The sequence below is a fragment of the Chenopodium album genome, chromosome 4 (genome assembly GCF_948465745.1).
Source record: "Chenopodium album chromosome 4, dcCheAlbu1.1, whole genome shotgun sequence".
Taxonomy (NCBI): Eukaryota; Viridiplantae; Streptophyta; class Magnoliopsida; order Caryophyllales; family Amaranthaceae; genus Chenopodium; species Chenopodium album.
Window position 1 is genome coordinate 5,975,493 of NC_137837.1, and position 24,701 is coordinate 6,000,193.

The 24,701-nt window shown below is 35.6% G+C and overlaps 1 protein-coding gene across 1 annotated transcript; it reads left to right on the forward strand.

Moving 5' to 3' along the window:
• Window positions 1-6,124: 6,124 nt before the first annotated feature.
• LOC145626466 (uncharacterized) lies at window positions 6,125-15,203 on the forward strand. Its single transcript, XM_081678900.1, has 12 exons — window positions 6,125-6,386; window positions 7,448-7,558; window positions 9,175-9,261; window positions 9,419-9,472; window positions 9,648-9,793; window positions 9,900-10,050; window positions 10,130-10,267; window positions 10,852-10,923; window positions 11,009-11,082; window positions 11,187-11,328; window positions 13,450-13,528; window positions 14,774-15,203. The coding sequence occupies exons 1-12, from the start codon at window positions 6,240-6,242 to the stop codon at window positions 14,869-14,871; spliced, it is 1,299 nt and encodes a 432-aa protein (XP_081535026.1). The 5' UTR covers window positions 6,125-6,239; the 3' UTR covers window positions 14,872-15,203.
• The last annotated feature ends 9,498 nt before the right edge of the window (window positions 15,204-24,701 follow it).

Here is a 24,701-nt window from a genome sequence, read left to right on the forward strand (position 1 = left end):
CATGCTGTTTATAGAGGGCATAGCACAATCTGTGTTCAAGGTTTTAAGATGATGGTTGTGTTTAGAATTGGTTGTGTTTTTTTTAATATGTTAGTGCTGCATTTTAACTCTAACATGTGCTTCATTTTCATCAAGATAGATTGCTAAATATGTTGTACATTTGTAATTCTTGTTAAGATTACTGAATATGTGGCCTAGTATTGATTTTGTTTCAAATATGGTTTTGTTTCTATTTTTTTAGTAATGGAGCAAGAGTTTGGAAATTATGATGAGTTCACTATAGATTCTCAAGACACTGTTCAGAATCAAGATTCTTCTCAACAACAAGTCACTAACACTAGTGGTAGTAAGCGTCAACGAACATCAGATGTGTGGAGGCATTACACCTTTTTTGATAAGTTGGTTGGTGTTGCTCTGATAAGATATGCCCGATGCAATGTTTGCGGTAATGAATATAAAGCACCAGGTACGGCTGGTACCTCCACTTGTAAAGCTCATACTACCTCATGCATGAAAAAACACCCACATCATCCTGGACATAAAGAAAGTGGTGTTCAGCCTTTGTTTAATCAAACTCGTCATTTACAATTGCTTGCTAAAGCTATAATTTTGCATTCCTATCCTTTAAGTATTGTGGAGCATCATGGCCTTAGGGAAGTTTTTACGAATTTGAACCCTAATGTGAAGCATGTGTGTAGAAACACTATTTTGAAATATTGTATTGTTGAGCATGATAAGTTTAAGTCCTTGTTGTTGCAAAATTTTTCTGGAATTGAAGGTAGAGTTAGCTTCACTTGTGACTTGTGGACAGCATGCACTAATCGAGGTTATCTCACTTTAACTGCACATTATGTTGACAAAAATTGGTGTCTAAGGTCTAAAATTCTGAATTTTAGGTATTGTGGTCCTCCTCATACTGGTGTTGAGATAGAAAAATTCGTGTTTAAACTTATTGGGGAGTGGAAGCTTCAGGGTAAAGCTTTTGCAATTACTGTTGATAATGCTCGATCCATGGATCTTATGGTTGATCTTTTGAAGAAAGATTTAATGTTGACTTCTCCTCTTCCTTGTAATGGCAAATTTTTTCATATTCGATGTTCAGCTCATGTGTTGAACATTATTGTTCAAAGAGGTTTGAAAGAAGTCGATAGTAGTGTTCAAAAATTGCGTGAAGTTTGTAAATATATTGATTCTTCGGACTCTAGGCTTACTCAATTTGAGCATGCTCTTTCTGAGGTTAATTGTGTGTTTAATGGTAAGTTACGTCTTGATGTTGTGACTCGTTGGAATGCCACCTATACGATGCTCCGAAAAGCTTTAGAAGCAAAGGAAGCCTTGAAAGTGGTTATCGATAAGTTTATGGGTTATGAATTCAAACTTTCGGATGATGAATGGGATACAATTGCAAAAATATGTAATTTCCTAAAGCCATTTTATGAAATCACTGTGTTATTTTCTGGTTCAGAATATCCTACTGCAAATTTGTATTTTGCTAGTGTCTTGAAAATTGAGCACACGATAACTAAAGCTCATATAGATCCTAAACTTGCACCCATGGCAAAACTGATGCTTGAAAAGTTTGAGAGCTATTGGGATGATTATAGTTTGATCCTTTCAATTGCTGTCGTTCTTGATCCTCGCTGTAAGCTTATTAGAGTGAGAAAGATGTTGAAAGTGCTTTATGTTGAGGAGGCATGTGATGAAAAGGCAAAGGTGATTAAAGATGCTCTTTTGGAGTTGTATAACTTTTATTCATCTATGGCTTCCGGTTTTAACTCAAGTACATTTGTTTCCCCCTCCATCCCAATTGTGACCAATAAATCAAATGGTGACGATGATGACATATTCAAGGTAATTAATTTCTTTTTTAAAAAAATTACATAATAATAATTGTATGTTTTAATTTTATTATTTAATAAAAGCATTTTGTTTGAACTTTTCTAGAATATTGATGATGATGATGATGATGGCCCATTAAACCGACCATCGATGGAGATTGATAATTATTTGACTACTACTCGTGTCCCATATATTGAAGGGGAGAATTATGATGTTCTCAAGTATTGGGAATCTCAAGTTAGGGTGTACCCTATATTAGCTGCTATGGCTAGGGATGTTTTGGCCATTCCTATAACATCGGTAGCCTCTGAGTCTTCTTTTAGCATGGGTGGTCGTATTTTAAACAAGTATAGGAGTGCGCTTTTGCCTAAGAATGTTGAGGCGTTGGTTACCACACAAAATTGGTTACGTGGTTATGATTGTGATATTGAAGAAGACGTCCTTGAAATTGGTAAAGAAGTGATAGATGAAAGTTTTGGATCTAATTCGGAAGGTATTGACGTTCTTTAATCTTTTTTTTTTTTTTTTTTTTTTAAGTAGCTTATTTTCCTCCTGCCTCCCTCCTGAATTCTGCTGACATATAGCTTTTCTTTTTCCTCAAGCCTAGGAGATGCTTTGCGGTGAATTCTGCCATGTCTGCTGCTATTCTGTTATGCTGCTGCTGTTCTGCTTGTCTGCTGTTCTGCTGTTCTGCTTGTCTGCTAATCTGCTGCTGCTGTTTTGATGTTCTGCTGTTGCTGTTCTGATGTTCTGCTTGTCTCTGCTGTTCTGCTGCTGCTGTTCTGCTGTTGCTGTTGTCTCTGCTGTTCTCATGCTGTTCTGCTGTTCTGCTGTTCCTGCTGCCTCTGCTGGTCTGCTGCTGCTGTTCTGCTGTTGCTGCTGTCTCTGCTGACTGTTTTAGTTACTTGACATCCGCGGGTTTTAAGCCTTTAAGGGTGTAGGTAAATGCTGTGGCTTTTGTTGAGTAATTTCAAGAAACTTTTTTGCTAAATGCATTTAAAAAATTTATTATGTAAACTGGCAGTTTGGCTGCTTTTGGTTATTTCTGTTGATAGTGATGATGATGATGGTGATGAGTGGCATTGTTGGTCAATGCACTTTGTGATTGTATTATTTGCTTGGGGTAAATTTGAGTACATTGTTACTGTGTTTCATGTAGATGAAAACTTGATGAATTTAGAATATATGCTAAATATTGTGTGTGGCTCTTTAGAAAAATTGATAAATTTGGAATATATGCTAAATATATTTTAAGATTTCTAATATTCAATCCATTTAATTATATAAAAAAGTTTGTACTATTCAAAATAAAAAAAATAAATAAGTTTGTAAACGGTTCGATTTATAAGCGGTTTGGTTCATAGACGGTTCGGTTTATAACCAGTTCGGTTTACAATCAGTTCGGTTTTTAAATGGTTCGGTGCAAACGGGTAGCAGTTTGCTAACGGTTCGGTGTAAACGGTTTTTATGCCAGTTTAAACGGTTTCGGGTTGGAAACGGTTTCGGTTTAGATACGGTTCGGTTCTCTTTCGGTTCGGTTTTCATTCAGTTCGGTTTATATTCGGATCGGTTTGTTAACGGGTTCGGTTCTTAAACAGTTTACCATTACTCGGGTCGATTCGGTTTCGGGTTTACTAAAATACGGTTCGGGTCGGTTTTCGGTTCCAAAACATTCGGTTTTTAATCGGTTCGGTTCTCATTTGGGTCGGTCGGTTTCGGACAGTTAAACGGTTTCGGTTTGAAATTTGACAGCACTACTTAGCACTCATAATGTAATCGGGTCTTGGTATTCAGTATGTTGTTTGCAATAAAAGTTATATACTGACATGCATGAAAGGTAAAAATACCATTTGACTGTTGGTACAGTGGTAATTGGGACTGCTAGGGAGAACCGCTAGTTCGATCCCCCCACAATAACAATTGGGAGCGAGAGGATTGGTATTTATCCACCTAGAACTGAGCCTCGAATTCGGATTAGCCCAAATGGTGATCAGGATGGAACACCAAAAAAAAAAAAACATGATAGATAAAAATAGTGACATTTTAGAAAACAATGGATGAAATATAATCACTCTCAAGTCTCAGCACGGGATTCTCCTTGTTGTTAATGCATTAAAAAGGACTTGGTCTACTCTATGGCAAATCGACCACATCATCACAAACATTCAGACTCTCCTCCAGCAGTTTCACCCTTGGGAAATCTATCACAAAAAACAGAGAAGCAAATACAACAATAGATTGGATCGCAAATGTTGGACATCTTGTTAGTGATAACATGGATATTACTCTTTGTACTAACTCATTGTTGTACCCTATTTTCTCCTCAGATGTACTAGGCATCTCGTGAGGAGGGATGCCTAACGTTAGGGGTGTTCGCGGTGCATCACCAAAATGAAAAAGTGCGGTTTACACTTTTTTCAAAGCACACCAAATCGCATTTATAACCAAACCGCACAGCAAAATGCGGTTTGGTGCGTTGCGGTTTGGCCACATATTTATAAAAATTATAAATAGTTTTTTTTTTTTTTTTTTAAAAAAAAGACTTTATATTTTTTTTTTTGTGATAATTAATATATAATTTAAATATTAAATTACTTTTTTAACTTATTATTAGCTAATAGTAAAAAATTATATCATAATTTTAAGCTATTTTATATACTTTTTATCCTGTCAAAAATAAATAAATTTATATACTTTTTAATAGAAATAGTATAAAATTGGTATAACGATTTGACGGTCTAAACCGCAAACTGCATCAAAGTGCAATTTGCGGTGCGGTTTGGTCTTAAATGTTTTGCAAAATTGCGGTTTGGTGCGGTCCAGACCGCACTCTGAATAGCTCTACCTTACACTTTCTTTCTTTTCCTTACCTTATTAAAAAAAAATAGATAGATCCAATGAGAAAATATAAAAATAAATGCATAAATGTTAAAAGTCGTGAGGGTTGAGATTTGGTAGGGTCCTTCTCCTTAGCTTAAAAATATTACAAAAAATCATTTACCGATAATTTCACTTGATTTTTTATTACAAAAACTTTTGTATACATTCGGTTCACACTAATATTAGTGTACATCGAGCAGTATAAGGGTAACTTTAAGCCAATTTAGGGTAACTTTATTGAACATAATACAAGTATGTTTTTTTTTAATAGAAAAGAAAAGTTTTATAAGGATAGTAAAATTACTTTCTTCCTTAAAAGAAAAAAATTACTTTCAAATTTTCAACACTAAGGCCCTGTTCTTTTCACCTTAAAAAAAATAATATTAAGTAAAAATAATTTCAGTTTAGTAAAAATAAGTTTAGTTTAGTAAAAATAAGTTCAGTTCAGTAAAAATAATTTCAGTTCAGTTAAAATAAGTTCAGTTTAGTAAAATTTAGTTTTCTTAAAGAAGAATTATAGTAGAAAATCAATAAAAATAATTTAAGTTAAGTAAAAATAATATAAGTCCAGTAAAAATAATTTCAGTTCAGTAAAATTAAGTTCAGTTCAGTAAAAATAAGTTAAGTTCAATAAAAATAATTTCAGTTCAGCAAAATTAAGGTGAATCAAACAGGGCCTTAATAATTGAATTTTAGTCCTTTTAAACGTGATTTCTTAACAAATAAAGCATAGATTATATTTATATTTTAGTCCTTTTTATTCATTTCATTTGTGTTTTTATTATAGTAACACTTTTTTAGTTTGGTTTGTGGTTTGGTGCGGTCCAGACCGCACTCTGAATAGCCCTACCTTACGCTTTCCCTCTTTTTCTTACCTTAATCCAATGAGAACATATAAAAATAAATCAATAAATGTTAAAAGTCGTGAGGGTTGAGGTTCGGTAGGGTCATTCTCCTTAGCTTAAAAATATTACAAAAAATTATTTACTGATAATTTCACTTGGATTTTTTATTACAAAAACTTTTGTATACATCCGGTTCACACTAACATTAGTGTACATCGAGCAGTATAAGTATAACGACTACCTAGGATCGGGAGGGAAGTTCTAACCACTTGAGCTATCCCTCACTCTCTTGAATATAATATAATTTTTTCTTTTTAAAATAGAAAAGATAAGTTTTATAGGGGTAATAAAATTACTTTCAAATTTTCAACACTAATAATTGAATTTTAGTGCTTTTAAATGTGATTCTTAACAAATAAAACATAGATTATTTTTATATTTTAGTCATTTTTATTCATTTCATGAATAACTTTGTGTTTTTATTACGGGTAATACCTTTTTTTTTTTTTTTTTTAAGGAATTACTGGTAATACTTCTACGAGTCTATTTTAGTTTGTGTAAAAATAAAGAGTTTCGAAACGCCTAAAAACCCAAATCATTTCCTCTCTTCTACCCTCCCTCCCCTTCTCCACTCTCTCTCCTCTGCACTTTCCGACGAACCCAAATTTCGCGACGATGATCAGCGTCGATGAATCGAAAGCGTTGTTTTCGCTTCTGAATTCAGAACAAAGGTCTTTCGATGAAGTTATGGCGGATTTCACCTCGAAATTCCCTTCATTTCTCCATTTCAGGATATGCACTGCTCTCGCCACACTTATCGAGGTATATATATATATATATGTGTATTGTATTCATCCTATTCTTGATTTTCTATAGATTGAGCTTAATTTGATTTAGATTTTCGAAGTTTTTTACTAGGGTTTATTGTACTTTTCTTGGAACTGGAATTGTTGAACTTCTTTAGGGTTTGGATGATTTCTTCAACTTGTTTAGGATTTGGATGAGCAATTGAACTTATTTAGGGTTTTGATGAATTTTTGGTGAAATGGATGTATTTTGAATGTTAGGATTTGGTGCGATTTTGAACTGGTGAGTTGAAAAATTAATTGAGATTTTGCAGATATATGTGAATAACAAAGGAAGTAAACTCTTTTCGTCTATAATTGTGCAACTACTGAAGACATTTTGATCTCGGGTTTTAATTGTGTAAATAAGTTTATTTATTTTTCCAAATAAGGTGTGATGGTAATTCTCTCTACAATGATGGGTCGAAGATGTCGAATTTCAGCTAGTTTGTTTCTGTGCTCGAGTGTGATGGCGTGGTGTGTACAGTGTGTGGTATAATTGACAAGCATTGGGATGTCGAGTGTCATTTCAAACTTGAAGGATAACCTTTGCTTGAAGCTATTCATATGTTTTGTGATCCTAGGGCCCATATTCTGTATTAAATTGTTTTTCCCTTACTTTTATGTTATTCATCATTTGCTTGCATTATGCAAAGGTGTTCATCGACTCATCGTTCTTCACTGTAGATCAGACAAAAGGGATTCAGCTCAATTATTTAGACTTTCAACAAATCCATGCTTTGCTTCTGTTGCTAGTTAACTTTCACTTTTGTGGTGGAATTCTATATCACAGTTTGGACGTGTGGTATGGAGGCCTAAAGTTATTTCAAGGAACTGCATTTTATGATCTATGGATTAGAGTGGAACTTTTGTGGTTTCTTAGATGGCCTTTTTTTCCATGTATAGTTGCATGATTTGTTATTACTCATATTTATCTGTCATTCATTGCCACCACTAATTTTGATTGTAATGCGCCTCATTTACTTGGGATTTGCTCAACTATTAAACTCACTTGTCTTGATGATTTTGTTATTGTAGGACAAACCCATGCTTCTTTCGAGTCAACGTCTATACGCATTCTGTATACTCTATCAGGCATATTCTTCTCAGCAATCTTCAGAAAATCCGTTTATTTCCCTTTTGGTCAATGTAAGTTTTTGTGATTCTCCTTTTCAAAGTATGTCTTGAATCTAGTTATCAGTCTAGTTGATATAAAACACTTTTATTTAAGGCTAAGAGACAGCTTATGTATCAGACTAGCTTTTGACACTATGTGCTAGTTTTTATTTCTTTGGTTGATTGATTTTAAGTATTACTATGGAAAATTGGCAATATAAATGAGTTTATATTGCCCTTTTCCTTGTACAGATTCTGAGCAGTATTAAGCTGTGTAACAGTGTAGTTATTGTCTTTATTAAGCTCCCTCACATTTGCAAGGATATGCTTTATCTTCTGCCTACTAGTACCTGGAGGTTGGTTAGGAGAAAATAAGGCTTTTACTATAGTGCCTTGAGATTGTCTTGCATTGTAAGGCTTTTGAACTTACTGCAATTGTGATATTAGACTGCGATAGGCTGAAAGTTGCAAAACATCTGTATTGCCCCCTAAAAGTGGTTCATTTAATAGTTTTTGCAACTGCAACAGATGTGGAAACCCTAACTCAAAACATGAATACATGATTCCATGTTGCTACTGATTTGAGATAGTAAACCTTTTTTTTTTCTTGTGCCAACTGTTTATCTAAGGATGTCAACTTTAAAGCTGTACAGTTGCAACTTTCATCCTACCGCAGTCTAATATAAACTGTAAAGGTTTTGAACTTACTGCAATTGTTATATTAGACTGCGACAGGCTGAAAGTTGCAAAACATCTTTTTTTGCCTCTGAAAGCGGTTCATTTTATTGTTTTTGCAACTGCATCGGATGTGGAAATCCTTAAACACATGAATACATGATTCCGTGTTGCTACTAATTTGAGAAACAGTAAGCCACCTTTTCTTGCGTCAACTGTTTATCTAAGGACGTCAAATTTCATTAGGAGTCGTACCTATTAATTTATCGAAAGAATTGTTAGCAATATTTTCCTTTTGCTTACAGTTCACACCATTTTGCCTTGACTTGTAATGTTATTGTTTTTGATTGTCTTTAAATGGTGCTGCCAGTGCCAGCTATTAACCTTTGTTCCATGAGTTGGTACCTTATATATATCATTTTTGCACAAATAACTGAAAGAAAGGTGCTCATTTTTTGAGGAATTGCTATACCAGACTTATGACCTGCAAGCTTTTCTTGATCTGATCTTAAGATCAGGGACTAAATTGTTTAAGAAATTCAGATGTGATACACTTCTGTGACAAATTCATGCAACTATTTTGGTTGCCGTCTCTCTATGGCTCTATGGATTTTTTTTTATTTATTTTTTTTTTTTTTTTTAAGCTTTGGTTGACTTAGGGATTAGTATATTAATGTAAATCTGCAAAATTATTCATGTGACTGGTGACTTCCTCATCCTCTTGGGTTAGATTGTTTTAAGTCTAAGCAATATGCAGGCTACTGATTCTGATATTATTTGCACCTGTGATATTGTTACTTTCGAGTAGGATATTTTCCATTCACTCTTTGGTCTTCTTGGCATGAATTTCTGAAAGCAATTTTACTCCAATCTATTTTTGTGTAGTGTGAATTTGCAGTTAGCTCATCTATAATTTACTTTACTTTGTGCTACTAAATGTTTCCACCTTTCCCCCTCTTTTTTTTTTTTCCCAGATTGCATCTGATGAAGAAGGTACCAAATATGAGAGGGCACTGATTCTCCACTTGTTGGGATCAGCTGGCAACGAGATTAACAAGGAGGTATTTTTAAATTATTAATCCTCTTCTTTTAGCATTTTGAGCTTGTTTTTAGCTCCTTAGCTATGAGTTGTGCTAGATAAATGAATAATGGTCCAGTGCATTAATCCTAAATATTTTCCTTTTAGTGATGCATTTACGATTTGGTTCATTGATGCAGGTTCTCAAACAATCCGCATCAGACTATATTAAAGGCTTTGATCCTTCATTTATTGTAAGTTTGAAAAGTTATACAATTAGGATCTTGTACTATTTATAGCTTAAATACATATTACCTGACATGTGATATCATTGAGATGCAATAACAAAGTCAAGCTACTGATTATAGCATTTTAACTTGTATCTTCTAATTGTTGATGAAATGTGTATTTGCTCCTTTCCTCTTCCAGACTTTCCCAGCTCGTGAACAGTTGCAAGAGCAATTTTGCAATAAAGTTCTTCCAGAGCCTTTTAACTGCCTATTTAAGAATGCTTCTGTCAAAAATGTGATTCCAGATCCAGATGTGCCACCTCAATGTGATGCAACTTCAGAGGAGTATAGCTTCTTGCCTTATTAGCATTGTTAATATCTTGAACTTGATACTCAGTTTGTTTGTCAAAATTTCCTTCGTGTCCTACTTATTCATGGATTCTTTTGTCAGATTTGACCTCCAACCTGGAGCCAAACCCAAAATAGGATCTGGTAATAGAGATGAAACAATAACTGGGCTATTACAAAATCTATCTCTAGAGGGGCTAGAACCTAAGTGGATGAGGCCCCTTCCACCAAGGTTTCCTCTTCAAGATGGGGAGGTTAGACCCTCAGTTTATTGAATTTGTTGGGGGTACCATTTATATGTTGTTGGACTTAACCTGTTTAAGCCCTTTACAGCTGGTTTGGCTCAACCCTGACAATAATCATGAGCTTTTATGGGATTATGGCATGTGTGCGGATACAAGTAGAGGAGCAGCTGTGAGAGATTTGATTGCAAAGGCTTTGAAAGGTCCACTTGCTCCTACGCAACAAGAGGTGCTTGATTATATAACTGAACTCTGACGGTGATAAAATGTTGTACAATTTAGGTTTAGCATCCTTTTTGTGTCCTATTTATTGGACTATTTGCAAAATGTTTGATTTGTTGTATAGTTTTATGGTTGTTGTCAATTGTAATTTATCTTCCTTATCAATATTGTACTCAATACAGATCCATCTAGATTTCTAAAAATTATAGATCAAAATTATGGTTGAACAATTACTTGATTGTTCTGTATTGTGCCGTATTATATTTGTTGTTTTCCTTTATCCTTAAATGCTACTTACCATACACTATCTAGCATTGAAGGTGATCTCAGCAAACAAGAAAGGTTTTGTTGTCTGTAATGGAAATTTGAATTTATTTATTTTTTGGTACGTTGAACATGCAAGCAGTTACATTTTTAACCTCTTTAAGCTTGTGCACTTTTCTGTTCTCACTTATAAATGTTCTTTGTGAGTTATGAGTGAGTCAGCGCTCTAAAGTATATGTATTAAGTCTAAAGTTTCTATTTTTATTTAACTTTATAATTAATATTCCTCTAATCCTTCACTCATTATCTTCTTTTCCTTTTGGTTAGCAAGTTCTGGTGGAATTGGCAAGTGATCCTAAGCTGGTCTATCACTGTGGATTGACTCCAAGAAAGCTTCCTGTAATTAATTTTATGATTTGTCTTCATGCTTTAATGCAATGGTTATTACATTGATGCTAATAGGGAATTGTATCTTGCTTTTCAGGAATTGGTGGAAAACAATCCCCTCATAGCAGTTGAAGTTCTTATCAAGCTGATGAATTCACCAGAAATTTCAGAGTGCGTCTTCTTAATTTTGTTATTGTCTACTATCTTCCCCATCCGAACTCCACCTCCTGATTTTTTCCTTCTTTTGATTTCTTTCACTTCTTGGTTGAATGCAGCTATTTCACAGTTCTTGTCAACATGGATATGAGTCTACATTCTATGGAAGTTGTAAACAGGCTTACAACAGCAGTGGACCTTCCTACTGAATTTGTGCATATGTACATAACAAATTGCATATCCTCTTGTGAAAACATCAAGGTTAATTCCTTCACCTTTCTGTCAGATGTGTGTCTCTGCTTTTGGATGAACACTTATAAATGCCACTTTCTTTGAGAATTATAATTCTCTTGGTCCCTGGAAGTTCTGCTATCAATTTTTTTTATAAATGAAGGCATGATGGTTTTATACTAGAGCTAGTTATTTGCTAAAATTATTTCCTTATGACTTACTTTTTTGTGCGTAATTAAGGAATTGTTGATTCTGGTTGGATCTGTTTCTTTGTAAATTGGGTGACCTGGTTGGTTTATAGGCGTCGAGCTAAACAATCTAAATATAGTTGTGAATCTTGGTCATTTTTGTCTGCATATGCAAAAGCTTCTTTATGGCTTTGCTGCTGCATTGAGCAACATTTATCAAATATTGTCTTAAAAGCTAGAAGTGTATAAATTTGATACCTTGTGTTCAATTAAATTTATTCGTAGAAGCAAGGTGGTTTATCAAAACCTTACTGTTTTCCATATTGTGACTGAAGCTATTAAATACTCTGTAATAAGTTCATATCATTTTAGCATGATGCATGATATAGGCCAAACCAGCTAACTATGATCTCGAGGTCAGTTCTATGTTGGAAGTGGCTTTAGTGTGAATGAATGGTTGTGCATGCAAACTCAAGGCACTTTTTGGTAACCTTTGAATTGATTCACGTGGATTGTGAATAAAACCATAAATTGTGTCACTAATGTGATGAATAATTGCGTGGGCTCAGGTCTGTGTATTGGTATTTACTTGTTGGGCTGATTTAATCAGCACTCCTGAGGTTGTATTGAAAGGGTCTACCTTGTATTTTCTTTAGGTCTTTCATGCTTTGAAAAATACTTCTTCCATAATTTAACAATTGCCCAATTGCCTTATAAGAAAGTGAAACAGATATTGCAGCTTTTCCTTTAGAGCAATTCCAACATCTTTCATACTACAAATTACCCAATATACCCTTACGGATATTTCCAAAGCTCCTCATTTTTATGGGTTTTTGAGTTATACGCATGGTTTTTGTGGTTCCTCTCAACATTTACCCACTTAATTAATTTTATGCCTTTCTCGTGTTGCAATGTAGCTAGAGTGGAGGAAGTATCGTACTATGGTTCTAGTATTCATTACTTCATTTCTTAATCTTCTTCATACTTTTTTTTAGTGTCTTGGAATCTTCTTCAGTCTTATTTTTTGTATTAAGACAACATTTCAAATAACTTGTTCCTCTTCTCTTTTCATCACATCTACACGAAATTTCTCTGTCCCAACACACTCTCTCTGTAGACAATTGAAGGATAGAAGGATATGCACTATATAATGAAATTCACAAATGGTAGCATGTGTTTTCCTGTTAGCAGAAAAGGTAAATGTATTGTTTCTGAGTTCTGAGTAGTCAAATTTATTTTTATAAAAATTGGCATTAGTAGATGGTTTAGTTCTTTTTAAACCAATCATATTTATTTGAAATGGTTTTACCATCTTCTGAACCTGAGTACAAATGCTAGCCATATAAGTGCATTGTCGTTTGTCGATCCTGTGTGTGGGTGTGTCTGTGTTTCATGCACTACTATGCTACGACCTTGCCCTATATACGCTTTACTTGTCACAATGCCTTGTGGTCTGCAAAGATTAGCTGAACTTTTTTTTTTTTTTTTTTTTTTGGGGGAGGGGGGGGGGGGTTTATTGATTTACCTCCTGTTCTGTTCTATTCCTCTATAATATAGATTTGTAATCATTGCTGAGATGGAAAAGAATAAGCCTTTGTCCCTCTTGATTTGGAATGTACCGTATCAATTCTATGCTGATTTTACCTTAAAACATATTGAACCCTGTTCTATTGTTATATTTGTCGATCCTCTCCTTCTCCCCAGTGCCTTCTGTTTTCTTTTGGGGGTAGTGAGTAATTTGGCAGATAAAGTGCCCTTACTGATGCCGGCATCAGTCGTGGTATTTTTTGTGATCAATCCAACTTGCCTCTTTTTTTTTTAGTACTGCTCATGGTATTTTTTGTGATCGATCCAACTTGCCTCTTTTTTTTTTTTTTTTTTTTTTTTTTTTTTTTTTTTAGTACTGCTACCAATTGTTCCATTTCAGAAAATGAATATCTGAGATTGGCTATTTGCTGTACAGGACAAATATATGCAGAACAGGCTTGTCAGACTTGTATGCGTCTTCTTACAGAGCTTAATACGTAATAAGATTATCAATGGTGTGTCCATCTTCTACCTCACTGCAATTTTGCACTCGTCTCGCAAGTTACTTGTATAGGCCTCACCCCTGTTTTCATGCTGAATGATTTATATTTGCATATTTATGTGTAAGTGCTACCCTATTTTACGCATTTCTCACCTAATTCTTGCGTAAAAAAAATGATTCAAAAATAACTCCTGCATTGGGCCACACATAGAATCATGGAAGAGGTGTGCTGCTTGACAAACATTTCATAAACTTTGGGAGAAAATGTTAGTTCATCTAGGACCTTGATGAACAATTTTGTGATTTGTGGGAAAATTTCGCCACTGTGCATGGAAACTGATACTTCGCAGATTTGCTTCAAGGCGTATGATTTTGTTAACATAATGCAATAAAACTTTTATCTGAAAGTAATTCTTCCCTTTATTTTTTTAGGGACAATGAAATAATAAATTCTTTATTATTGAAATCTAGATCTTTCTGTTTCTCTGTTTTTCTTCCTTCAGACAGAATCTTCGAAACAGCCAATTCATAAAAGTAAAGACACTTTCCACTTTTACCCATTTTGTTTGCTGACCTTCTGATGCTTTTAAAATAATATATTTCGTATTTTTTTAGTAATACAGTGTTATCTTCTTATTTACACAAGGGAAGGGAAATGTAAGGAGGTTATTGTGAAAGATGATAATGTAATATTATTTGTACTCAAATTTAAACTTGTTCTCCTGCTGATTAGTCCCATATTATACTTCACATTTGGGTTGGGCACATAGATAGTTGTTGACTGTTAAAACATCGGAAGTGACAAAAGGGAAAATAAGGTATGATAAAGTGTTTGGATAGAAAGAAAAAGATTAAAGATAGTTTGTGGTTGATAGATATATAAAGATAAAAGAGAAAGTGTCAGGATAGGCTGAGAGTGAAGATGAGAGAATTATATTTACTTTTAGATACTTAACTTGACAGGAAGCCCTCAAAAAAAAAAAAAAAAAAAAAAAAAACAAAACAAAAAACTTGACAGGAAAAGTGAAGTTTAATTTGGTATTTCTTTGATTGGCAAGTATGAAGTTATTATGGTAACTGGTGATAGAATTATAGAAGTGAGTATCGAAGGGTATGGCTGTATTAGACCCTAAGAAGGCTTCAGATTGGGTAAATATGCAATTGCATGGTAGTTTTGTGGTGGGAGGGAATTTAAACTGGCAATCCTGAATTCATAGAGGGGAAATGCTGATAATTCTTCCTGTGATTTATTTTGCAGTTCAAGATCTCTTTATCGAAGTTCAGGCCTTCTGTATTGAGTTCTCCCGGATAAGAGAAGCTGCTGGTTTGTTCAGGTTACTCAAAACCTTAGAGTGATCTACGGAAGGTTAAGTGAAGTTATTTCATTGCAATTTATCATCTTGACCATCAATCCGAATTTTGTTTGATCATTCTTGTATATACTGACATTACCCCTCATAGAGGTTCTTTGGTCGTTGTATCCTTATCCCGATAGGCACAGGATTTTTGTTGTAAAGAGTTTAGAGCAAGAACTGTTGTATTTCAAGCTTATCTTTAGTTATACTGGAGAAATTGGCAATGCCAAATCATATTTTTTTGGCCTGCCATTGTTCCTAGGCGAGGTTTGGAATGACATCATTGCAGTTAAGATCTCAAAGATATGATTTTCCACTGTTTCTCCATTGCCCCATCTTGCCAACTTTAGTCTAAAATTTGGGGTTTTTATATTGAAATTATCCCCTCTAATAAAATCCTCGGATACTTTCTTCTCTTCAAAGGATTGGCAATCAACCATAATGCAAAGCATTTTGGTCATTTGATTAAATGTAGAAGGTATCTTTTTCTATATAATTACGAGTATTCTGATTTTCGTTTGTAAGGTTGAACAATTGAAGTTCCTCCTCTAGATGGTTAGAAAACTTAAGTTTTACATGCATTTTTATATACATTAGTTTTTTTGTTTTGTTTTTTTTTTTTTTTTCTTTTTTTTTTTTTTTCTTTTTTTCTTTTTCTTTTCTTCTTTTTCTTTTCCTTTTATTCCTCTTTAGGACCACAATTGCTTAGTAGGTTCACCTATTTCCCATTATCAACTTTTCTTCCCTTCAATTCTCCCATTTTTCTCTACTACTATTGTGGGCTTGTGGCCACTATCTCATTATTCTCTGTAACAATTATCCTTGGGACATTGGACATCGCTAACCATTGTCACTTCCCCTTAATAATATCTCATTTGCTAAGCTCAATTTTAATCTTTGATATACTTTTGCCATTTCTATTTAGATGACACGTTTAATTTAGGCACATATTTTAAAGAGAGGGAAAAGGATGTTAGCATGGGTATATCATGTACTTTTTTAGCTTATTTTATTAAATTTGTAGTGGGGCAAAAAAATTAAAAAAAAAAAAAAAAAAAAAAAAAACCTTCTCAAAAAGGAGTATTTTATAATGTATCAGTAAAATTGTGATTTTTTTTTTTTTTTTTTTTTTTTGACACAAGGGAAAATGTATAATTAGATAAACCCCTCTTCAAAAAAAAAAAGAAAATAATAATAATAATAATTAGATAAACCCAAAACATTTAATACAATAACATTAATTTCTTTTAATTAATTAAACCATAGAAGATTAGAAGTTTGTACTTTGCTGGTTAGTACTTAGGAAAATGCTATACGTATCGCTTAGGGCTACATTTAAGCATTAAAAACACTCTTGAAAATTATTTAATTTAGAAAATCATGACAAAAACACAATAATTACACTGGGATAGCCCTAATTAGTGTATTTTTATCATAAATTTCTAATTTTATACTCCGTATAATTTTCAGGAGTGTTTTTAGTGCTTATATATAGCCCCAAGGGCTATGTATAGCATTACCCTAATACTTTTTTTTTTTGAGGGAAATTACCCTAATACTTAATAGTGTAGTATTCAAAAGTTGTCATTTTAGGAAGCAAGAGGAGGTAAAAAAAAAAAAAAAAACTTAAAGAAAATACAGTAAAAAAACTAATAAAATTACAATTTTCCATTCTCTATTTTTTTTTCCCCTTTTTAATTCCCGTTCTTATATTCGATCCGATCCTTTTCTTTTATCTGAAGCAAACAATTTTATTTTAAGTTCAGTTTGGTTGTATCGAAAAATTTGAGTTTTTCATTATTTTGGTTGGGTGCTTTAAACATTGTACTATCTGGTGTGACAAAGGCTTCTTTTTTTTTTTTTTTTTTTTTTCATTTTTTTTTAACAAGGAGTCAAGGACAAAGGGTTCTTGGAAGACGATGCAAGAAGCCAAGAAGCCAATAATTGAACACGCATGACAAATGAGAAATCAATTGAATCCCAAGTAAAAACTGAGATTTTATACTCGGTGATCATAATAGACGAGATTTAAATTCTTAGGCATCACCTAAAACTAACGTATATTAATTTTAAAACTAACCTAGTCAACATTTATATTGATTGGTCCTTTTTTTTTGTTATGAATTTAAGCCTTTTCATTAAGCATTCTTTCCATCACATATTAATAGTTTAGTTTTACTAAATAATGGATCTTGTATTCAATTGCATATTGTTTGTTTTGATCGTTAACTTATTATTGGACTCTAAATTACATAAAAGTCGCTCATTAGTTGTGAAGTATCTCATTTGTGATTCTGGCAGTCTGAACCATGTTATACACAGTACGATACACTGCACCCATTGTATACAAGTTTTTTGCATTCTCACACTTATCTAATTAAATGTTTAGTAGATTTTCTTGTTCCTTGCAATCTTGCTAATAGGTAAAGGGAAATGTATCACCTACATATCATGCAGACCATACTGTACGTTAATCTTCTAAATAGATTAGGCTACAGAACCCAATTGTCATTTGTCCTATTGTATTTAAGCCAGCCAAAATCCATGAACTATTTTCATCATAAATAATGTTGGATTAATAATAATGTTCAGATTCATGTATTAGCCACCTTAACAACGGGTACATTCGTTGGTACGGCATGATCATTAATTCATTATTATAGTCCTCTAAAATCTAGGTTTAATTAACATATATAATATAATATTTGTACATTATGGTACATAATGGTACTAATTATTTAATTAATTAAGGACGCATCTAAATCATAATGGATTATGTTCCTAATTATAATAACGATAGATTCTTTTGTACATTATTGTGCGCCTACCCTAAGATTAGACATCATACGTGGGCAATACTATAACTCAAGCTTCTCTTAATTTTTTATAATTTATAGATTAATTAACTCTTGATTTATGGATTTGATCTTAAGCACTAAGTTAACAATGTGTTAGTAATGATCTTCGGATCTTGTGGAAAGCTGTTTTTATTCTATTTTTAAGATTAAGATAAGATATTAAGACCAAATGCCTAAAATGGCTTTGTTTTATAAAGTTATATACTTTGCTTCTTACTACTACTTGATGTTTCCAAAATTATTTGATCAAATTTATTGTGAGACGGGTTACAAAATACAAATCTAAGATGGTTCGATTGTAAACGTAATTTTAGGATAAAATGGGTGTATAATGTATGGCAAAGTCACTTTTTTTTCCTTTTGCAAGTATACTCGGTGATCCAAAAGCCAATTAAACTCTAACTAATTCAAATTCAACGGGAAAACCATACTATTTTATAAGGTAAAATATTTCTCTTACTAGAAAATCCAAATACTTAGGGTTCGTTTGGCATTGCTGTAGTTTTCTGTTTTTTTGTATTCTAAAAGTATAAGAGATGTGTCCCATAATGAATCAAAAATTATATAAACTTATTAAAATTATGATAATTTTGAAAACCGACAACAGAAAAGTGGAAACTCCTTTTTTCTTGTTTTTTGTTTTTGGTTTTCAAAAAAACAGGAAACTGAAAACCAAAATTGATGTCAAACAAGCCCTTATTGATCTCATAAAATTATAAAAGTCATCTCATATTCTACAAATTAAAAAATATGTTATGTCTTATTGTGCTCGTATGTCTTAAAGAGTTGAGTATGTAAAGGCACACAATACTCATTAATAGAATAATAATGCTATGTATTTTTATTATATCAAAATACTCCATATATGCTTATTTTCCATGGTGTAAGTAAAGCATTTGAGAGTTTATAATATATATTGGTTACAAAATTTAATTGAAAATTTTATGCATTACAAAAAGAATGCATATTATAATTATATTTTTATTATTTTTAAAATTTCAAATGTAAAACATAATCTATGTATTTTATTTTCCGAAGTGTAACAACAGTAAAAAAAATAAATTGTTCACACCATACACTCGAATGGCATATGTGTTTTGTGACTTTTGTCATAAGTTTCCACATTAAAGTACCAATTTGGCAATTTGATATATGTATTCAATGCTTATTATGTAAACATAGTAATAAAGTTTGTTGTTATTTAATTTGATGAAATTCATTCTTTATGTAACCAAGCATGAGAAATTTAATTAAAACTTTGGTTAAATAAAATAATTAACGTTAAAATATATACCATGAAACTTGAATAAAGATCGAAGCACGCAAAAATTAAATTGTAAGACATAAATGAAGCATATGATCAATCAAATTTCCACCAAGAGTATACTATTATATTCAATTAGTTTCACTAATGTCAATAAATCGACTATACACAATTCGGTATGATAAAAATATCAAACTATACACTTCACAAAATAATTTAGCATTTGGATAATATGCCTAATAAAACCATTCTAATTGAGATCAAGAGTTTGTATAACTCTCTAACTCTTTCTTCCAATGGTTCCATCACTTGCTCTAATGCCCTACAACTTGTACGTAAATCATCGATTTCGAAATTTCTTTTTTGTGACTTCACTTGTTCTTGTACAAATCTAGCATCCATCACCATCTTTTCCAATTCATTCATCATCCATGGAGCACACTTTTTTCGCCTTTCGGCCTCATCATTCAAAGCTACTTGCAACTCATTCAAAGAGCTTGACCATGTTGTAGACAACTTTGACCTTGACTTTAGAAGCCCTTGCCTAGATTTGAATGATAAGGCTCTTTGAAAAAGATTGCAACTCATTGATGCTACTTCTCTTGAACCACTTAGGGCTTCATGCAATTCAAGATCTTGTTCACCTTGATTAACATGAGTTATCTCTTTTCTTCCTATTAGACGGCATAATTTAGGGCTACACTTATCTAGTGCCGCACATTGTGCCTCGACTTTACTACACTCCTTAAGCATTTCTTGACTACGCCCTTCTATTGCAAGAGATCTCACAATGGATTGTAATGTATCGTCATACTTGTGAATCACGTCTATCTTTTCTACCAAACCATTACAAGCATCGAGCAACTCGATGTTGTCTTCTAGGTAAGCCTCTATTGTTTCCTTATCCAATTTGGATAAAGTTACATTACTAGCACTTTTGATCACTTGTTCTTGTGCTACCTTTTGTGTTACAATAGTAGCATCAAGAACCTCAACTAACCAACTAGCACTAGCATATTCACACTCGGATGCTCTGAGAGCATTAAGCTTTTCTGTGACTTCTTCTGAGAATTGACTCTGTACAGGCAACGGTGTGACCATCGACAAATTAGTCGATGGTCTTCCCGTTGGTAGCCTTGATAGGCTTCTAAGGAAGGATTTAGCTCCCATTTTTTTCTTTTGTCTTTGAATGTTTTTCCTCCTATGGAATGTATTTGATGTTTTGAAAGTTTAGCTTGTTTGCAACTAAGTAACGTATGTCACCTAGCTTATATATACATGCATAAAAACCTTATTATAAAAAAAAATAATTGGTGCTCCTTTCTAAAGGAGCCAAAGGTGGGCCCTCATTAGTGGGTTGTGCCCATTGGAAGGGTTTAAGGTGGACCAATTATCAACGAGAAATAAGGATTTTAAGTGGGTCCCACCTTAACTAAATTATTGGGATTGATGATTAAATACTAAATGAGCTGTATTGAATACTGTGTTCCTTCCAAATTGCGCCACGTATCAAATTAGCATGCCCTTAATTTTGGATGAACCATGCATCACCCTGCCACCCGTTACAAAAAAAATGTCTTGGTATTACAACCGTATAAAAATAAAATACCTTATACTAAAATTTAATTAAAATTTTAAATTAATTAGTTGTGTAATTAGTTTAATATAGTTAATTAGTTAGATCTAATCCTATGTCGTGGACATTGTAAGAAAAATGACCTCCACATGGCATGCAAATGAAACTGAGCATGGACTTATGTTGTTTGGCTGTTTGCCACGTTTTATTAATTTGCATGATATGATCAAATTTTTTTGATATAATATAAGGTTGCATATAATATAATCGTATAATATATAGTTTTTATGATCAATTATGGAATGGGGTGTGATTTGTGCAACGTACAAATAAAAAAGGGTTTTCTTAATTTGGCACTTTATTAATAGAATTGGAGTATTAAATTTGCTATAATTAGCTGGAAAATTGGTATCTGGTCATTGAACTTTGGATACTATGAAATCATGTGTTCATCATCAATGTTTCTATTTGTATATATAATAATAGGATTATGAATTTTATAATCATCGTCAAGTAGGGTACTTTTACCTAGAATATATGCTAAGGACTAAGGTGGGTAAGCTGAAGATCTGAAGTTGTGTACTACAATTTCTTTAATATATTTTAATAATATGTGTTTGGGTCCAATTTATTCCAATTGGGCCTAGTCATTAAATGATCCAATTACAAGCCCAAGGTCAAGGTTCATCTCTCCAATTATGATAAAGTCAAGGTCAGTCCACCAGACATGTCAATTGGGCCACGGCCCACATTCTCCATATGTGCTAAGGTATAAAAGCCTTCAATTCATTCATTTGTAAACATATACACAAAAAGCCTCAAGCAATTAATTCTCTTGCATAGCTTTCTCTCTCTACACATTGTACTGACTTTAGCATCGGAGGGGCCTTCCTCGGCAACACCCCCGAGGCTAGTTACGTGTGTTCGCTGTGCAGGAAACCTTCGGCCCAACATCACTTGGACCGAATCCAGTCTTCACCACTTCAGCGGGCCTTCGGAAAGGCCCCATTGTTTTCACCCGAAACAATTTGGCGCCGTCTGTGGGGAAGACTTTCAAAAATCTTTAAGCCAAATTTCTAATCAAAATCATCTTGCAATCATCTTAGTGGCAATGGCTAAGAACCGCAAGAGCAAAAGCCTCCGTCAAGGAGCAGGCGAAAAGCCTAAAACTCCTACACCATCACCCTCACCGGACCGGAACTCTCCCAAGGGTGCCAGTTCGGGAGGAGGATCATACAGGGAGGATTCCCTTTCTCCCGTAATTCACAACTCTCATCATAGGCCGAGTCCCTCTCGGTCTAGTAGAGATCAGTCCGGTCATAGGACTCATTCCGTGCCCCAAAGCCAACCATTGACCATCCGCTCTCATTCCCACACTCAGCCGAGGACCCCTTTGACGGGGCCCAGCTCGGAGGAGGTGGCGAGAGCGCTGGCAGTGCTCATGGAGGCCATGAGGGCACAAAATATGCCTCCACCTCGCGATCGAACTCCTCCGCATACCCGGCATCAGCGGAGGAAGCTAGACCATGATGGTGGAAAACCTCCTTCCTTTCGGGAACTGGAAAAGTGGGAAGAGGATACCTGGAGAACCGAGAGAAAGAGGAAAAAGAACCCTCAATTTTTCTCGCGATCCTCAACCTCTCGACTAGAAACGCATAAGAGCAGCAGCTCAGCTTCTCGGCCAGAATCTGCTCGCCGAGAACAACCTGAGACTGTTCGCCGAAGCGTTCTCGACCGACTCGGCGGCAAGGAACCGAGCGTGCACAGTCGCCTCTCGTTCCCTGCAGCCGAAGCCCAAACTTCCCAGCCAGGGACGAAAACCACTCCTACCTCTCTAAGAGGGCGGAGCGCGGTCCCTTCGGCCAGGAACAAGGGCAAGGCCGTTATGCTACCCACCAGTTCGCCATTTGAGCAATGGATACTGGAAGAGCACGTGCCCACGGTTAAAATACCGTCGCACATCACATATGATGGGACTTCGGATCCGAAGGACCACATTGCCTCGTATGAGGCTCACATGCATCTTTGCCCCAGGTCCGAAGCGACTTGGTGCAAATATTTTCCAACCACTCTCAAGGGGGTCGCGCAAGCGTGGATCTCCAAGGGAGTGAAACAAGGCTCTATAACAGGGTGGGACGATCTGTCCTCCAAATTTAGGAGCAAGTTTTCCACGGCAAACCGCCGAGAGAAGACTACTGCAGAACTCATGGGTCTGCAACAGGGGGAGACCGAAAGCCTCCGAGACTACCTGACCCGTTTCAGCAACGAGTCATCCAGCGTCTCTCAGCTGGACCAGGGGCTAGCCGTTTTTGCAATGCAGAATGGCCTTCAGCCTGGGAAGTTCCTAGACTTCATGGTCATGCATACCCCGCAGACCTTGGAGGAAGCTCTGAATGCCTCGGATAAATTCATCCGAGCCGAAGAGTGGAACAAAACAAAAACCCAACCTCAATCTGGGGGAGGGAAGCAAAAACAAACACCCTTGTCTGAAGGCCAAGGCCAGAGGACAAAGGGAAAGGCCAAGGCCTCGGAACAATCTTCGGCCAGCGTGACGAAAGAAGAGCAGAGTTACCGAAAGCCGAGACCACTCCCAGAGTGGTATCAGCGAAAAAATAAAAATCAGTGGTGCGAGTTCCACGAATCTCCGGGACATAACACTGAGGAGTGTATCCAGCTGAAGGACCAGATCGAAGACATGGTCCGGAAGGGATACTTGAAAAAATACATCGCGGATCACCGCGAGAAAAAGGAGGCCGAGAAGTCAGCAAAGGACTCTCGGCAAGACCTCGACTTCCCCCGGAAGAACAGTAAAAATGCGGAGGGAAAATTCTCTCCGATCAATGTTATCTCGGGAGGAATATGCTCTCGGAGGGAACACAAGCGACACCTTAGGGCTCTGACCCACCAGGTGAACAACGCCGACATTCAGCCTCCCCAGTCGCCGGTGCCGAACATGACGTTCACAGCCGCCGACTGCCGGGGGGTGACGTTCCCTCACGAGGATCCGTTGGTGATCATCGCCACGGTGGCCAACCACGACGTCAGCAAAGTCCTTGTTGACGGTGGCAGCGGAGCAAACATTCTGTTCCGAAAGGCCTACAATCAAATCAAGCTGAAGCCCAAGCACCTTACGCCAGTACCCTACCCGGTATCCGGATTCAATGGGGCTTCAACTTACCCAGATGGGAAGGTGACACTTCCTGTCACCATCGGCTGCGATGAAGCAGCCAGGAATGTCATGACTGAATTTTTGGTCATTGACGCTCCTTCAGTGTACAACGTGATTTTGAGGAGACCCATAATTCACGAGATCCAAGGGGTCGTCTCAACTTATCATCAGCTGATGATTTACGTCTCAGACGCCGGCTTCCCCGGAAGGATCCAGGGCAGCCAAAAGGACGCCCGAAGGTGCAACTACCTCAAGCCATCCACTAGTCGCCCAGATGACGACGACAAGGATGAGGAGGAGAAAGAAAAAGAAAGAGAGCCAAGCACAAAAAATCCGAAAGGCCTAAGCGCTTCGGCCCAAGGTTCCGTGCCCAGAGAAAAAGGGCCAGAAAGGGAAAAGGCTAGCTCTTCATCTGAGCCGAAAGACTCAGAGAGCCTGCCGAAGAACAAAAAATCTGGGACGCCGGCTGACATAGACAGCAGGCCAGATTGTGAAGAGTCTAGTCCATCAGCAATGGACATGGACCAGCAGACTGAAACGGTCGAATTGACCGAAGGAGACGCTGAGAAATGTGTAACAATCGGGATGGACCTTGATCCGAACACCCGTTGTGAACTTATTCAGCTCCTTCGGGACAACAGAGATGTGTTTGCTTTCTCGGCAGCTGATATGCCCGGGATAAGTCCAAACCTCATCTCCCATAAGCTTAACGTTGACCCAACGTGTCGACCAATTAAGCAAAAGAAGCGGAGTTACTCTGCAAATAAGAACCGAGACATCGCAGCCGAGGTCAAAAAGTTGCTGGAGGCAGGCTTCATCGAGCCTTGTCAATATCCAGAATGGCTGGCAAATGTGGTGATGGTTCAGAAGACCAATGGTACCTGGAGGATATGCGTTGACTTCACGGACCTAAATAAGGCTTGTCCGAAGGATTTCTATCCCTTGCCGAGGATCGATCAGCTAG

Bases quoted from the DNA above. Each gene is read 5' to 3' on its own strand.
- LOC145626466 (XM_081678900.1), top strand. From the start codon at position 6,240: ATGATCAGCGTCGATGAATCGAAAGCGTTGTTTTCGCTTCTGAATTCA. The intron at 9,473-9,647 runs GTAAGTTTGAAA...TTCCTCTTCCAG, and splicing joins GCTTTGATCCTTCATTTATT to ACTTTCCCAGCTCGTGAACA. The intron at 10,268-10,851 runs GTGCTTGATTAT...CCTTTTGGTTAG, and splicing joins TTGCTCCTACGCAACAAGAG to CAAGTTCTGGTGGAATTGGC.